An 18,358-nucleotide genomic window follows, 5' to 3' on the forward strand; every position below is an offset into this window, starting at 1 on the left:
TTAGGTATGTTATTCAAGAGGATAGAAATGGAAAAAAAATATATAATAATATTAAAATAGAAGATAAAAGCAAAGCAAACTAACACTGAGCCAATCCGATTAATAAAGGATGCCAGGAGTTGGTGTTAATTTGCGTCTGATTTAAAGTGTCTGGTGGGTGGAGAGAGAACAGCCCACAAGAAGCAGCTGGGCTCCTTTTCCATCCCCCAGCCCTGCTGTTGGTGCAGCATGCTGGGGAAAAGAGGAGCACACAATCATGCAATTCATCTCCTTGCTGCTGCACTTTCCAAAGGCAACGGTGAAGTGAAAGGGGGAGAAGGGGAGAGAAAAAGCCGCAATCTAGTTCTCATGAAAATTGTCAACACAAAACGTTATGCTTCCGCTTGCCTAGCCAGGGTCAGCCCATCCTATTGCTGCTTACTAGCCCTATTCTCTGACAAAAAGAGGGAGCTGAATTGATGCTTTTCCATGTTGTGTTGCTGGGGTCAGGTTGAGTGATGAAGAGAGTGTTCTAATCAGCCACAGTGGGCCGGCAGTGTTCACTGTCCCCTTGTGAGGAGACAAAGTTCCCAATTCATTTTCATATTTGGATGGGACAGAGACAAACTCCCTCACTGACTTCCAGTTGTAAGAGAGGGAGTGAGGGAGAAGAGATGGGTAAGCTCCTTCATGTTACAGAGTCACTGCTCCGTCTCTTGAGCTCCTAACAAGGGACTTGTCAAAGAAAGTGAACTCATATCACATATCCAGAAGAACAGAGCTCTGGCCAAAAGAAGCTTATGTCTGGCTTTTTTAAAGACCTGATGAATGGTGGGAATCATGATCCATGGGTTGCTGGCATGGAGTGAGGTCCAGGAAAAAATCTTACTGTCTTGCTCGGAAGACATGTGAAGACTGTAGAATCATAGAACCATTTGAGTTGGAAGAGACGTTTAAAGGTTATCTAGTCCAACTCCCTTGCAATATACAGACAGCTCCTGAGCACCCCCAGGGACAGTGACTCCACCACTTCCCTGATCAGCCTGTTCCAATGCACCACCATTCTTTCTTAGAAGAAATTTTGCCATGTCCATTCATTCCCTCCCTCTGAAGTCATGCCTCTCCTTGCTATTAAGTGAGCACAAATGCAGGCCCGTGATTGTCTGGACCATTTAATTTATTGCATACTCCCTGGTGCAGTTTTGGCTCAAGACGGTGCCAGGACACAGTCTGGAAGATGGCTGAGCCAAGGGACTGTCTCCTGCAGGCCTGTAGGATGAGGCCAGCCTGTTTTGCAGAGGAGAGCTGAGGTGTGTGGCTCCAAGCTGTGCCATGCTTGGCTCCAGAGCCAGAGAACAGTCCCTGTTCTCTGTTTAGTTTGGTAGTGTAGACATAGCCCGTGGAGACAGACAGCAAAAGGGCAAATTAGCATTTAGTTGACATGTGAATTCCTGTTCTTTAGGAACAAAAGAAGGGCCATCTGCTCATTGTGTCTCGCACGAGGTGGGGGGCTTTCACTCACCACCAACCTAAGCTGCATTTCAGCCCATCACAGAATGCTGAGATACTGCATACCCTCTTAGCAGTGTCACAGAGACTGAGGATGTCCACCTTGCCCCACTTGCAAACCTACTTTTGGAGCAAAAAAAAAAAGAAAGCAGAGATCCACATCTCCTGCCACATTCCTGGAAAGACTGTTTTGCTTTTCTGCAGTTCCTGGCTTACTGAGGATGATTCCTGGTCTGCCCACATGGGTTTGTCATTGCAGGGCTGCTGGGGAACACCTGGCTCGTTGCATGCTGAGGTTTCTCTAAACAGGTGCAGGGCTGGAAGCAGAAGGAACAGTCTCAAAATCTCTGGGGGAAACTAGAAGCAAAAGAAATGCCTGAATGTGGATTTGCTGTTGAAGTCTGTTCAAGCAGCCTTGAATAGGAAACTATATGTAAGCCCTGTCAGCTTGCAGTAAACCTCCAACTCCCTTCCAGCTCCTCACTCCAGCCCTGTCTGCCTGTGTCCCCAACCAGGGAGGAAAACCCATACAAAATGAATGAGCGCATGAAAATCACAGGCTCTGCTGTCATCTGTGATGAAACACCACCTGAGCCCTTCTCAAAATAAACGTAAACCATCCTCCTCCAATCCTTCATCTTCATCAAGGTGGCATGCAGACAGCTAACACCAGCCCCAAACCAGCACAAATCACTCCGTTAATGTCCTCCAGCATCTCCTGTGATTAAACAAAACTCGAATTTATTGGGAAGTGTCTCCAATACCTGCTGTACTTGCTCCTCACTGTGAAGCAGTCCTTCCTCTCATTTCACTTTGCTAAAGGGCTCCTGGAGAGAAAGACTGAAAATGGGGGGGAAAAAAATACATCTGGTTCATTTATGTAAATCCTGAGCTGCTTGTAGTGAGGTTGATAGACGAGATGCAAGGAATACTCTGGTAACTGTGCTATGATTGCATCCTTTTGCCTGTCTGTGTGCATACAAGCTTCTTAGGATTTGTGGTAGTAGATCTTAGAAGGCTCAGTAGTTAGCTCAAGCATGGCTATGGGTATTATGCTCCAGAGGGGTTTCATGGAATCATGGTTTATGCTGAGTTGGAAGTCACCCATAAGGACCATCAAATCTAAATCCTGGCTCCTTGAAGGACTACCCAGAACTTAAACTTAAGCTCTGGCCAATATTTGCCTAGTAGTGAAGACATATGCTTTGTGGTATAGAGGTCATTGCTATTAACCCTGCACCTCTCTATTATGAACTCAAGGAGGGATATTTTGGGAAGGTGGAAAGGTCCATGCAAGTCTATCTGGGTGCACAAGATAAGACTGAGGGACAGACTTCTCCCCGAGCCTTCTCAACTGCTAGGAAGGAGAGCAGACACTTCTGGGACTGTTGGTTGCATTCAGACCATCATGTCTAACAGTGACTGATGGACTTGTCCTCCACAAATTCTCTAATCCGTTTTGGCACTCTTTTATACCTTTAGCCTCCACAGCATCCTGTGGCAATGAGTTCCACAATTTAATTATGAGCTGTGTGAAAAAGTACTTCCTTTTGTTTGTGTTCAGTCTTTGGGGTCAGTAAGGATGGCTTTTCTGCGTCATGAGGCTTAATGTACTCCTGCTCCCCCTGTCCCTTGGGGGACCCTGGAGAGAAGTTGCTCTAGAAATGCACATATTTATCATTATTTTCTTTTGTAAGTTCAAGTTGCAAACTCTTACTACTTCAAGGTCATAGCTGGATTCAAAACTTCTGAGACATCAGGTACATTCCTGATTCTCTCCACATTAAGGGGCTGTGAACAACTTGGAAGAAAGATCTCACACTCACCTTCTCTGTTTTGGACAATTCTACATTAATTATAACTTTGGGACATTCCTGTTTTCTCTCTCTGTATCTTACTGGAGGAATTTAGAGACCCTTCTTTCAGACAATGTGAGATGAACTGGAATCATTTGTATAGGTAGTACAACTATTTCAAGTTCTCAGCTAAATATAAGAAGGGGAAAGATGAGGCAAGGGACAGATATGGCTTTAGTTTCCTCAAATAATCAGTATTTTTGGCGGTTCGCTCTGACACGTGCCTAGGACCCATATTCTTCCTGCTGAAACATGCAGGAAAACTGCAAATCTGAGCAACACCATCTCATGGTATTTGTGCTTGCACTTTAAATAGACATTCTCAATGGGCATAGGAAACTGAATGCCTAAAATTATGAGCTGAATTCCTGGTGTCAGAAGGGAAAACATTCTCAGTCCACTTTTAACCGCTGAGGCTGCAGCATTCAAAAAGCTGAGCATGGCGCACAGGCATAATTACTGTAGAAAACTGAGTAATTATGTAGACTTTCCTTCTCTACACAGATGCTGCCTGGAGAATCTATCACCATCATTGTGGTAGTGTTAACATTGCCAGATGGGGAAACTGAGGCATAGATGTGGAGAGAAAGAACAAAGCCATAGAAGTTAGCAGAACAGCTCATATTAAAACTATGTATTCTGGGTTAGGATCTTCCAACCCAAGCCATTCTATGTCTCTATGATTATGATTCTATGATTCTATACATCCAAGGCCTTTCCTCAAGCTGCTATGGAGTAGGTGATAATCACACTCCAGTGGGCTTTCAGTCCAGGGAATGTCCATAGGCCAAACAGGAATGGAGCTCTAGGTAGTCTTTCCAAGGCAACAGTTTTTTCTTAACCCTGCTTTTTTTAAGGTATGAATCTTTTGCTGTCTCTGTACCTAACACCACGAGACAGCAAGCACTGGCCCATGGTCACTTGCACATCTCAGGACAGTTCCTGGTATGGTTTAGATCCCAGCCAACAAGTACCAGCCCAACAGGCACAGATCAGGAGACAGCATTAGGCACTTGTGGCAAAGCTGCTCTGCTTTGGGAGATAATTTAGCTACGGGGACATGAGCTTCATTCTGCACATCCAGACCCCTCTAACCAACCCTAAACCCCGGGGGCTCCCATTTAGCTCTCCAGCTAATGACAACGCTTTTATGCTCCTGCTGGCTTTCCAATCAATCATATTGCAGTTCCCAGCACAAATGAATGGAGAGGGAAGTGGTGTGGCTCCTGCCTGCTTTCTGCCACTCAAGATGATGACCTTGCCCTCAGAGGACCTCTTGTGTAACTTCCATACTGAGAAATGGAGGGGAAAAAATGCCTCAAAGGGCTGATTGTGGAGTATTTATGGGAAGAAATAAGGCAAGAGGAGATTTATAGAATTTGTGAGGATAATCTTGGGCGTATCTACCAGTGTGCTCGTATCTACCAGTGCGCTACTCTATGAGAGATATCACTGATGGTGATGAACAGGAGCTGGGGAAGACAAGGGGTGCAAGTGATGCTGGCATGGGGGAACCACACATCTTACTGGGATCAGGAAAGCTGTGCTTTCCCTTGGGAGTGAGAAAATGCCCAGGAGCAGTATAGCACAACCACTATTCTAAATCCGCTGTGTCTTACCGCAGGGGTGTAATTCTGCTCTTCAAATGGAAAATTAGATGTGTTGTTCTGATGATCTGCAACAGATGCCTTCTGTCAAGAACCCCATAGACCCCTTGACCTTGCTATGTATTGGCATCCAACCCATCCCTACACCATGGGATCTTTGGGAAATTCCAAGTCCTGATTTATATTCCCATCAGGCTATGCCAATAATATTACACTCTATTTGAAGAATGCCGAGGACAAACAGCTGCAGCTCCAGATGAGGTGATGTTTAAAAGATGCCAAATGCACATGCGACAGCTGTCTGAGGCTGCACTGAACCAACAGAAGGTGCTACAGAGCCTTGGGCTCTATTCCCTTGGGCAGCCACATCTGGAAGCAGATGGAGAACATCTGTCCCTCTTTGTCTGCCAGTTTTTCACTACAGAAATGTGTTTCAGGGTCTGAGATTTTAGGGTCCTATCTTGTTGCTCAGGTGTCTCTTGATCCCATTCACTGAAAAAGAAAAAGGAACAGAGGTAGGACCTGGGCCTTGACTCTCTTACATCTCTGCCTGAGAGTTTTAACCATTGATTCATCTTGAGTTAGTATGCTCTGAAGAAGACAGTTCTACTTTCAGGGTTGTTAATACAATATCAGGATATCCCCACAAGCAATTCCCTACCATGGCATCAAACATTTTCCACCCTACTCACACTGTTCCTTCAGGCTGTTCCACATCTGCTGGAGTCTACTTCCAAAGTGTGTAACTTTCCAGGATGGATTTTGGAGTAATTGAGATGAAGGATGCTTGGTGTGCACAAGCATGATTTATTAGTAGAGCTGGGAGGTGAGAATCTGCACTCAGGAGACTGAGATGGATGGAGGCAGTGGACACTGTGCTGGTCTATGCAATGGCAGAGTGAATACACTAGGTCATGAGGGATCCTTGTAGAAGTACAAAAAAGCAGCAGAGGAACAGGGATGGACTATTGTTGATCTGACCCTTGGTTGCTTCCCAAAAGGGTTTAGTCTATGTCTAGCTCTCAGGATTTGGGCCAGAATTTGACCTATGCAGCTGCAGAAGTGTCCCACAAGGGAAATGTGTTGGTTTAGCATTCTTTTCAGGATGTGCCCCTGAAATCCCTCTGGAGGGGCATGTTGAGACCTAAGAGATTTCCCATCCTGAAATGCCCACCAACCCATCTTTTCGCTCTCTTTAGGTGCTAATTTCTTGCCATGAAACCTTCATAGATAAACTCTTTTTGGAAGGGGTGAGAGTAAAGGAACTCCATGTAGAAGACAGAAGAAAAGGAAAAAAGACAGTTAAAAATAAGCAAAAAGTCTGATTCTAAGCACTAGAAGAGAGGATGGTCCAAGCCCCATCCCTCTATAGGTGCTGGGAAGAGCAGTCAGAGCTGTGCCCTCCTTGTCTTCACCGCGCACCATCAGAGTGACAGATGCTGCATTATTTCTCCGGGCACTTCCATTTTCCTTTGCTCATTTGCCTTGGTAGCAAGAAGAAAAAGAAGAAAGTGGTTGCAGTATGTTGTTGTTGTTTTTTTTTTCTTCTGCTAGCAGTGAGTAAGGACAGAGCGTATTCATATCCCATGTTTTCTCACAGTAACAAGGGACAGAGCTTTGCAGGGCCGGGCAGCTTTCCGCCTCTGGCAAAAGGGATATTTTGTGTGATATCGAGGGATTTTTTTATTATGGGAAGCCCCAGGAATGGAGGATTAGCTTGATGACAGTGTCTTTCACCCTGCTGGGATGTCAGCAGCGTAGCAAGGTCAGGAGAGAGAAAAGCAGAGGGAGGTAAATCTTGGACGACAGCACATTTGAACACATGAGCAGAGAGAGAGTAGTTGGGATATGGCTGATCAGGGTCTTTGGAGAGGTTCTATGGGCAGTGGTGGAGAAGAATGCCTTCTCTGCAGTCATTGTTTTGCTATTTTTCCCCTTTATTTTTTTTTTTAATTTAATTTAATTTTATATTTTATTTTATTTTATTTTATTTTATTTTATTTATTTTATTTTATTTTATTTTATTTTATTTATTTATTTATTTATTTTATTTTATTTTTATGTGGAGAGTGAGTGTGCGTGTGTGTGTTTGTGTGCATGTCTAACAGTGCCCTCCATTGGTCAAACCCAGACTGCTGCATTGGAAGTCCCTTGTCACCAGCAACATTGAGAAGGGTGGCTGCTAACAGATCCTGCTGAGCAACTCACAGAGCCTGAAATGCAGAGAACACTTCAGATCTCGTGTGCTTGATAGTCTTCTCCTGCCTGTGCAGAGCAGAGATCACCGTGCTTGGGCACAGCTGAAAAGCTGGGCATGGCAACATAAATATCTTCATTTGTGAGGTCGTAGAATCATCATGGAATCCTGGAATGGGCTGGGTTGAAAAAGACCACAATGATCATCTAGTTTTAGCACCCCTTGCTATGTGCAGGTTCACCAGCCACAAGACCAGGCTGCCCAGAGCCACATCCAGCCTGTCCTTGAATGCATCCAGGGATGGGGGCATCCACAACCTCCTTGGACAACCTGGTCTTGATGGGATGGAGTGATTTGCTATGAAAGACTATACAGGATGGTAGGAAAAAGAGGTGTAAGCAGAGTCAGGGCAAGCCCCAATGCCTTTGTGCTTACACTCATCCCAAACACCTACAGGATGACAGAATAGCTGATGTTGGAAGGGACCTCTGGGTCTATGGGGTCCAAACCCTGTTTAAACAGACATATCTTCAGCAGGATTCCCAGGACAATGCAGATGTGTGCAGAAAGAAAGGGATGTGAAAGTGGAGTCTCTGCCAGACTCTTCTCTCACTGGAATATGGTTGATACAGGTTGGAGCCAAGGAATTGGACAAGTCATGGATCTCTCTCCAAGAGAGATCCAAGCTAATTAAATACTACCTGTGGCAACTACCATGGGGTTATGGGCTAGTTCACCTATGTGCCGCTGATCTGTGATCTTTAGCAGCGGGATAACCTGTCTTTCATGCTGTTCATAGCAACTCCTCAGATGGACACTGCAGACACTTTTGTACCTCCCTACTGGGATTTTGCTGGACTAAAGCACAGAAGATTGATCTCTTTGCTAAAATGCAGCATCCAAACCCCTGCCCGTCACTTATTCCTGATGTGTATTGAGCCAAAGATACAGGCATGGAGGGGAAAAGTTGCTTATTCCCTTCATTTGCTTTAAAAAAAAAAAAGATTTCTACTTCAGTAAGAAGTCAACTGATGGAGGAAAAAAAAGTTTATGTTCCTTGTGGTGAAATCTCCCAGATGGGGCTGTATTCAGGGGAAATAAATTCTGAAGCCTAACAACCGTAACACAGCGTCCCATTAATGGGTCTGTTTAATTAAAGCTTGTTGACTTCTACAGTATTTTTCCCAAAAAGGGGCAAGAGGAGGGTGCATTTTATGTTTTCTGCATCTTCATTTGGTAACAGGATTGTGGCTGGCATGAGAAAAATTGAGTTGATGGAAGGCAGGAATCTTGGGCTGAATCCCACATGTTGAAATCACCATTAGGGACTGGATTTTGGCACAAGCCATCAGCACTCAGCCCTGTCTTATCATCTCGTTGCTATGGAGGCACATGCTGGCTCCTGCAGCTTTCTTCATGAACTGGACCAGAGGTTAGAACGATTCTGGCTGGCTCATGGGTGTGAAGGTCAGATAGACTTAAGCTATGCACCTACTACCAAACAGTGTGAGATGCTCAGGAATTGCCCTAAAGCAAAGGAGAAACGAAGAAAAGGGTCCCCTCCTCTCTGTTCCCTTTCATTAGGCAAGCATGCTTTGCTCACCAAAGCTGGTATTTAAAGCAGTCAAAGCCATCTGCAGGCAACCCCTCCTGCTAATCATGATGACCTTTCTGGAAATTTATAGGATGTTTGCTTGATGCCTGTGGTTTTCCTTGCAACCACGAGCTGCTTTGCATCCTCTGAGCAGGCTGCTGCTCCTGAAATCCAGCCCCGAAGGCTGGCACGGGTAGATGTGCACTGCAGAGTTCTGCAGGCTGCAAAGCACTGATGGGAGCAGGGATGTGACTTCTTAAAAATTTAAGTGCAAACGCATTTGGACTCCACGTTGATTAGTGTCAGGTCTAAAAGACACTCTGCTGGCAGAGGCTGCAGTGATTTGAAGCTCAGCTGAAACCCAGTTTGCAAAGAGTGGAACTGACTTTACTGTTATCTAACCCTTATATATTATATATATATATATAATCAGGGAATCCAGGAGCAAGGTGGAAGAATGTAGGGTTATGGGTGGCGATGTGGACATGATGGGGATATAAGGAGGATCAGAACTGCTGGCTGTGATGGGAGGTGTATGTATCTCCCTGCCTCCTTGTACTCAATGCCTTTTTCCATATCCTGAGCACAGATTTCACCCTAATTCCTTCCCAACAGTGCCAATTTGGCCTCTGATCAATAAGATGCACATCTCAGAGGGCCTGAGTTATTTTTGGGTTGCATCCCAATGTTAGTAGCTGAGAAGCCGGGCTGTTTACACTTAGGCTTTCAATGCAGGGGACCTGAGTGCTTGCTTTATGTGTTTGCTTTAAGACCACAGAATCAGTCTGAGTTTGGTAGAAGAAACCTTCACACAGGGGTGGGTGCAAGCCAGGATGACTGCCTCTTATGTAAAGAGCTGAAATCCATTTCCAAACCTCTTCATCTCTCATATACTGAGTGCATGGCTCTCAGTCCTCACCTCCTTTCCTCATGGAGAGGGTTAGAAATCACTGCAAAGGCTTTTCTCAGCTCAGCATAGGCAATTAATAGGCAGAGGTAGAAAAGGCGGGGGGAAAGGAGGGGAGGAGGTTGGGGGGAGGTCATGGTTGTGTTGTCCTTCACTATGGGTCACATTGTCCTGGAATGGAAACATATCAGGCTGGGGTATCTGACAGATGAGGACATGTTCAAACCTCATGGCGGCATGGGGCTGAATCTACACCAGCACTGGGATCAGGGCTGCTGCCTGGATTGTCGACTTTGCACAGGGTTAATAAAAATAATCAAGAACAAATCCCAAATCTCATCTTTTATTTTTTTCTCTCCCCTCCTCCTTTCCTTCCTTTTTTTTTCTTTTTTTTTTTTTTTTTTTCCAGGTGTTGTTGATGGCCACAGGAGGGAGCTCAAATCCAGACATGGGAGGATTGGCTTGATTTCGGATCCAGAGCCACTTAAAACTCTCACTTTTCCTCTAAGCTGGTCCCTGTTATGTCCAGGATCTGGCACCTGCTTGACATTTACTTTGAGTTCCAGAGGACCAGAGACCTAGGATGAGGAGCATTGGATCTGCCCTGAACCTGCTTTTGGTATCGCCACTCTACTTTGTGTGGACCGTGGTCGCTCTGGACCTGGCACAAACTCCCTGCACCACTTTGGTCCAGGGGAAATTCTTTGGATATTTCTCCTCCTTTGCCGTCTTCCCATTGAACTCCTCACTCTGCTCTTGGATTATCCAGAACCCTGACCCTCGGAGATACACCTTGTACATGAAGATCCTCAAACCTACCGGCATATGTGACCACCAGCACATCCGCACCTACCAATTTGACTCCTTCCTGGAATCCACCCGCACCTACCTGGGCATGGAGAGCTTTGACGATGTGTTGAAGCTCTGTGATGGGTCCACCCGCTATGCTTTTCTTCAGTCTAACAAACAGTTCCTCCAGATGAAACAGACTGCACCTCCAGGAGTAGAGAATGGACCAGTGCGGTGGAAACCCATCAAAGCTCAGGAGAGAGACTTCTCGGTGGAATACCTCGTGGTGGGCAACAGGAACCCTAGCAAAGCTGCTTGCCAGATGCTCTGCAAGTGGCTGGATGCATGCTTGGCCATCAGCAGCAGCTCCCACCCATGTGGCATTATGCAGACTCCGTGCTCTTGCTCAGGAGGGGAGGTCCTAGATCAAGCCAGCGAGATCCTGGGGTTCCCAAAGAAGAAGGAAGATTGTTATAAGGATGGAATTTACTTGGAGAATTGCCTGAGCAGCCCCAAGGACAGCAGTGGAGTGGAGTTCCTGGGTGAGTGAAGGGCAAATGGGGGTGGTTGGGGGGGAAAAGTTGGTTGGGTTCTCCCCTCTGTATCTCACGCTGTTTCTACCATGTGTCTATTTGGTTCAGTATACCTGGTATGGAAAACTTTGCTGGTTTCTAGGAAGAGCTAGCAGATCATAAGGTGGCTCTTCAGGAGCAGTTAACCCAACATGTGCCCCAGATAATTCTGTTCCTTCTCAGGGGTCATTCCTCAAGAGAAGTGTTTTACTTCTGCATCCTCAGAGTGGAAAAGGGTAAGTCTCATCTGAGGCCAAGCAGATCCCCAGTGCAATTAGAAATGTCCTAGAAGAGGCAGAATCCAAGTGACCTCCCAAGGTGGACAACACACAGCAGCCCAGTGGACCATTTAAATTCATGGGGAAAACTTGATTTCCAAGATAGGATTGGGTGAACGGCAGCAGCAGGAATGCCTGTTTTGTTCTCAGATTCACAGCTTTATTTTGCTTCTGGAGGTTTTTAACAAGAAAGCTGAACCACACTGCTTGCATGGGGCCTTTGCTTGGGTCCATTCCTCAGGTATTTTGTCAGTGTTTTGTTTTCCTTGTGATGCTGAGTATGACAGAGACCATGAAAAGGACTGGGAAAGGATTGAGAATAAAGATGAGGTGCTCCTGAGGTTTGATATTGGTGTGTTGCTGCTGCTGAGACATTTGGCAGTGCTCAGAACAGGGAAATGCTCCTCGCTGTGATTTCCATGGGTGGTAAGTGCCATGCAAAGCAGAAGGGAACTGGATGGTCATAAAGCAGAGCTGCTATTTTGGTGCCTGTGTCATATCCGCTCTGCTGTGTTTCTTCTCTGCTCCCATCCCACCTGCCAGCAGGCAGCTTATGTAAAGCAGGGGCATGATGCTAAAAGGGAATATGGGCAATGGGGAGGGCAGTTTACAACTGACTGAAGTTCAGATCTGCTTCTCAACAACACCTCAGGGTTTTACCTCCTTCAGATCCCAGACCTAAGTGCCCTCTGCCACCTGCAGAAAGCTGGCATCCAGATGGGTCGGGGCTTTGCAGGTCCTGCCTGGATTTTGCAGCCATCCCCAATCAGGAAAATTTCTGTGCAGTTCTGCAGGTTTGAAAGAGGCTACATTTACTTGCAGTAGGCAGGGGGTTATCAGGCACAGGTCCAAGCTTTGCAGTGTGATTTTTCTTGCAGATCGCAGCCCGGAGTTCGCTGAGAGATTAGGATATGATCAGGTATTAGTGCTTCCGTCAGTGTATTTTGAGGAGATTTTGTTTCTCACTGCTCTGCGAATCGATACGTGGAGGCTCACAGCCGAGCCATAAATCCTACAAATGAGTTCTACAGCCGTGCCTCTCACTCTGGTGATGAGCACACCGCAGTATTCACTACCCTGTATCTCAGGTTTCTTTGCAGTGCCCTTTTCTCCTGTGTGAACAGCTTGAGAGGAGTACCACCATGTTGGCTGCCTCCTTGGAGTGATGTGAGCTCCATTAAGTCATGCGTCAGCCATTGCATGTGCCAATTGGGTGCTTTTTGCATTCAACCCAAGCAGCGCGACCTTTTCCATTGCAACCAAAGGTGAAATTTGAGAAAAGATTTTCAGAAAATCCCGAAGCAGTCAAGCTTAATATTGGCTTTTGTAAAGATCTCTCCTGGTCCAGCTCAAGTGTTCGAATGTCCCTAGAAAATAAATATGAAAGAGGCTCAAAGGTGGATATATCCAAATCCCTCTTGTGCGCTGAATATTTGTAGAGAGCATAGATAATTTTTTTATATTTTTTCTATTTTTTTTTTTTGCTGGCTGCTCACATCTGCTCCATATCGAAGGCACAGAATTAGCATCATCGCTGGCGGGATATCATCTACATGGAAACAAAGCTTGCAGGGCGCCTGGCCTCTCTGTGTGCTGCTCTGTCTGTCACTGTGTCTGGTTTGATTTTTGCAAAGGCTTGATCAGGAGGATGGATGCAAGATCCAATTTGGACAGAGAGCCAGCGATCCCTGAGCAGCATTTTGTGGGTGGAATATTTTGACAGGGTTCCTGGTTTCTGAGTACTGCTGCTATTTGTACTGAGTACTGCTACTAATGCTGATTATTGCTGTTATTGTTGTCCTGATTGTATTTACAATGTACTTTTTCATTTCTTTCTTTCTTTCTTTTTTTTTTAACAACCTTTTTTTTGCTGCTGTTTCCTGAGTCATTTGTTGTTTTGGAACATGTCTTGATGCTTTTGTCTTATAACAAGGGTGTATGTCTGTATTGCACTACCCTTGTCTAATGAATTGCAAAGCATGAAAAAGAATTGCCAAATACCCAGACACCGTAAAACATGGACCCTGTTTTTTTCCTCAGAGTCCCTATTCTGTACCTGGGATATTTCCAAAGCAAATGGGTGCAAATTTACAAGGGATACAATAAGACACTGTCTTAGAAGCAACTGTGCTTTGGCTCACAGAGTATTTGAGATGAGATTCCTTTTGAAAGTGTGTATTCCTCATCCTGGGACATCTGTATATCAAAGGACAGAGAATACAGGCTGTGTGTTGGACTAGGAGATTCCCAGGAGCAGTTCAAGAATAGATCTATTAGGCTGGACATTGGTTTTGGTGGCCAAAGAGCAGAGCTGGGAGATGCAGTTTCTGCTATTGAGCAAGTCACAGATCTTCTAACCATGGATGGGGAGAGTGAGCATTGAGTTTATGGATGACTATTGTGTTCATAGGTAGGTTTCTATGAAAGCAGTGCCTGCTATTCATTTCTATGCAACCTACAACAAATAGCACAATAACACTCTTTAATAGAGCAAATTGTCAGCTACAAAACATTATTTTTTAACACGGATAGCACCATTAATTATGCATTTTCATGAGTGATGAACTATATGATGCACTCATAAGACTTCATACCAGTAGAGGTGAAGCAGTGTTTCTGTTGCCATCTTTGAAATGCACCACCCACCACCTCACTGTGCTGATACCCAGTTTGATCTCCATAAATGTTCAGCAAGCATTGTTGAATGTCAATAGGTGCCATTTTTTTTTCCTTGCAGAGGAATTCAGTTCCACATTATTGTTTTGTATGCATTTCCATGTCAGAATATTGATGGGGAGGTTCATCCTCTACTGCCATACCATCAGCATCCACCTCTGTTGTCACAGACCAACACAGTAAAATAGGAGGCATTATTTTGGTGGCAGCCATCATACTTGGCAAGGTTACATAGAAATGTTTGTGGACACGTGCAGGTGAGAGATAGAGGCCCTGTGGGTCTGCAGATGGAAATGCTTCCTGAAACACTGGACTAGAAGTGAAATAGTGGTGGCCCTCCCAGATGTGAGATGTTTTAGCTGCAAAGAGGGCTGAAGCTTTAAATGGGACAATGACATGACACTGTAATGAGAGAAGGTTAAACGTGTGCTTAAGTGCTGTGCTGAGTTAGGTACTTAATGGATGTCTAATTAGTCCTGTCTCATTGTAATCTGTTCCTGGAAGGCCACTGCAATGCTGTCACATTGTGATAGCCCAGAGAGATAACCATCAAGTGCTGGTCCTGCTGTTTTGAACATCCCCACCTCTCAGAGGGATCGATGATGCGGACTGAAGAACAAAGTTAATCGTGTGCACTGGTAAAATAGATGGCTCCAGGGCTGGAGGGATTTTTATGACGAGCAAAGCTGATCAGTTCCATGTTTTAGCCAGAGAATTTTGCCAATTCATTCCAGCAGAGAACTTTAAACTGAGACTGAGATGGACCTGCTCAGATCTCAAAAGAACACCAATGAATCAGGATATAAGTGCTTTGAAGTGCTGGGGATTTTCCTGCGTTTGGTGATAAACTTTTCCATTCCATTTCTGTTCCCATTGCTCTCAACAGGTGCAGACTCTCTTTCCTCTTGAATGCTCAATTGCTTCATTGTATTTTTTACGATGTTTCACTTTTTTCAGCCTTGAGATGTTTTTCTTGGTTTACTAGATTAAGAATACATCTAGTGTCCATCCTCTACTGTTTGAAGAGGCATTTATAGACTCATGAACAAGTTGCTTCTTAATCTCCGCTGCATTAAGTAGGCTGAGTTTCATAAATCTCTCACTGTGGACACATCCTCCAAACCTCTAATTGTTATGTGGGGCTTTGCTTCATGCCTAAGCATAGGGCTGAGCTTCTGCATTGCATTGGCATTGGAAGCATAGGGTAGAACCAGCTGCCTTCCTCCCTTCTGCAGGTATCATGTTGTTTGGTGCAGCTGTTTCCCTTGAACCCCTCTCAAGGCAGAAAGAAGACAATAAATCATTTTGCATGTTATTGGTCAGCTGTGTTGACCATGAAAGCTTAGGGACTGATAAAGAGCTGTGAGTAATTGCCCAGGAGCAGGTTCTCAAGCCCCTCTATTGGCCTCTTCCTACACTACAGGCTCTACTGCTCCCAGCAAGAGTCCACCTGGTCCATCTCCCTGGGCTTGTGGAGAATTTGGCTTTTTAATTGACTCATTTTTGGATCTGCAGACAAAGAGGCAATGGGAGTTGTGTGGGTTCAATTTCATTGTCCCTCTTTTCTCTTAGCATGAACTTACTTAGTGATGGGTTGACAACTGGACTAGATGACATTAGTCACTTTTTCAAACCTTAACAATTCTATTCTACTTGAGCAAGGTGTACTGCTTTCCATCTCCTCATTTCTCCACCTGTATTTGCCCCAGTCTGTACATCCTTGAGAGCAGAGTAAGACCAGCAAATCACGGAGCAACAAAAGGCTGGCTTATACCATGTAAAATATTTTTGTTATCTTGTTATAGGATCATACAATCAGTTATGTCTGTAAAGATCTCTAAAATTATCTAGTCCAACCCTTGACCCATCACCACCATGCCAGTTAAAATATATCCTTCAGTGCCACACCTATGTTTTTCTTAAAAACCTCCATGGTTGGTGATTCCACCACTTCTTGTTAAAAAGCATTAAGGATTTCATCTGTCATCTTCCCAGATTAAGCCCAAACCTCAGTAGTGGTAAGCAAGAACTGATAGCATTTCAGAGCTCTAGGAGGAGAAAGTTAAACAGTCTGTTGTCTTTCAAATGGTAGACCTTCCTCCCCCTTCCTCCCCTTATCTGCTGCAGGGAGTCCAAATGTCTCCATATGTACAGCTCCCATTGTGTATGGTTATTGGGGTGATTTGTGGGACAAGGCTAGCATGGAAAATTCCTTTTTGAGTGCTGGGAAGTGGCATTCCTAACTTGGTTTGCAAACTCACTGCTTTCCTCTTGGATCATTGAAAACCTTGCAATTAGTCATGAGTGTAACACTAACAACACCTAGGGCCCTCCCAGTGACAGAGCAGATACTTTCTTTGTCCATGCCATTGTTTCAGCACTAAATTCACTCGTGCATTTATCTGTATGGAGATGCCCTGTATGGGAGATAGAGGGAAAACCAGAGAAAAATGAAGTGATCATTTCCATCATGAACCCAACAGACTGTGCACATGATCACAATGCAGAAACATCAGCAATTACCATCAGAATGTGCTATTGTTGTAGAAGGAAGACTAAAGGTGGAATTTACATCCAATTTCCAAGGGAATTTTACAGGCAGCTATTCCTATTATTGCTATGAGTGGACATTTATGGGTAATGTAATGTAATGAGTAGCAGCCCTGGTGAAAGGCCCAGCCTTTCAATTATGCACTTTTTCTTTATTACTTTTTTTCCCAAACATTTATCATTGTTTAACATCTTCTCATATTTAGAATACATAGCAGCTGCCCCAAAATGTTTTGCATACAAAATATGGGGTGAAATTCAATGCAGGGAAACACACATCAGATTCAGAATCATCACATCTGCAGTGCAGCCTCACAGCCCTCACTGCTGAGTGTGCTAATGGCACAGAGCAATATCTGGCCCTTTCTACAACCTATCCTGAACTACTGATGTACTTAAATAATCAGAACAGGCTGCACAATGGGAAACATCATCCTTCCGAGAGAACTGGATCCACAGATTTTTCCAGGTGACTGATCATGGATTTCACCATTTCATGATACTTAACAAGTATCACTTAGTGTGGCTTTCTGACACCTTAACTGAAGGAAGATTAAGCACCTGTGTGTCCCTGGTGTGGCTCTGCCAATGTCATTTCCAGTTGCTGACTCTCCACTTGGTACACCATCTCCTTGCACTTACTGCAGGCAGCAATCCGATACTGATATCTTACATTTCAGTATGTTGGCAGGATGGAAAAAACAAGCTAAGAATGGACATACTTTAGTAAATCATCAGAATTGCAGATCTGTTGAGTTTAAATATATGCCTTTTTGTTCCCCGGTTCTGGTTTTGATAGTGAGATAATTGCTGCACAGCTCATTAAGCTGAATGCTCTCAATGGGCCTTGAGTGGTCTGTGCAGTCAAATGAAGAGTTACTGGCTTGGGATACTCCCAGTGCTTGGAAGCAATAAGGAAGCAAAGGGATTTGGAGGGATGAAAACTGCAGCTCCATAAACCTCAACAAGCTGCCTTGGCTTTGTTCCATCTTGCCACAGTTGTGCTCTTTTTGCACTACTCATATTAAACATGATGGTGATGGGTTGGGGTTGGACAAGATGTTCTTAATAGTCTTTTCCAACCTCAGTGATTCTACAATTCTATGATTCCAGGAAAGCAGGAAAAACAGCCAAGAACAGAGGTGCTTTCTCCATTTCATTTCACCAGTCCTACCACTGAATATGGAGACTGAAGGATGGAGATGCAAATGCTGACCAGTCTCTTGTCAAGACCCTGTGACTGATGCAGAATAATAACTACACAGAATTTCTGCTTCAGGACCTTCTGGAAACTAGAATAGGGCATTGAGGGGAGGGGGGAGGGGGGGTTGCTTTTCTATGCCTCTGTATGTCTCTTGCTCCCCCAGAATAAATTGAGTCACATTATGCAGTGATCCGTATACATTTAGTATTTTTATTCCCAGTGGATCAAATTGCTTTCCAGTTTTGATGTTCATTCCTCATAATTGAAGTCTGTTGGTTATTTTCTACCAAACTTACTGGTGTGAGCAAGATCTCAAACAAAATCCCATTGCTACTTCTGTTGTGAGAACTCATGATGTGGAGGATGCTGTTGAGTGTTGTGATTCATGTGCTGTGAGAAAGACTGTGATGCAAGTTCAGCTTATCTCTCAGAGACCTGCATGATGGCCCAACCTAGAGCCTATATGGGGAAGGAAGCAGTTCTGTGGTTGTGTATAGATTTTCTTGGCTTTAAAATCAGTGCCATGAGGAACAATCAAGCTTAGAGACATGGATGGCGTGCAAATGTAGATTTGTAGAATCACTGAGGTTGGAAAAGACCCTTAAGAACATCTTGTCCAACAAAATGGATTTGTTTGTTT

At 44.6% G+C, this 18,358-nt stretch overlaps 1 protein-coding gene across 9 annotated transcripts in view; it reads left to right on the forward strand.

Annotated features, from left to right (window-relative positions):
* ADGRB1 (adhesion G protein-coupled receptor B1) overlaps positions 1 to 18,358 on the forward strand; it is a 264,284-nt gene that overhangs the window by 64,650 nt on the left and 181,276 nt on the right. For all 9 annotated transcript variants that reach the window (XM_015856456.2, XM_015856458.2, XM_015856460.2 and 6 more), the window contains exon 2: positions 10,059 to 10,980. In XM_015856456.2, coding sequence (XP_015711942.1) covers positions 10,233 to 10,980 — 748 coding nt within the window. In that variant the 5' untranslated portion in view covers positions 10,059 to 10,232. The remainder of the gene's footprint in view (positions 1 to 10,058; positions 10,981 to 18,358) is intronic.

This window comes from Coturnix japonica, chromosome 2, assembly GCF_001577835.2.
Source record: "Coturnix japonica isolate 7356 chromosome 2, Coturnix japonica 2.1, whole genome shotgun sequence".
Lineage (NCBI taxonomy): Eukaryota > Metazoa > Chordata > Aves > Galliformes > Phasianidae > Coturnix > Coturnix japonica.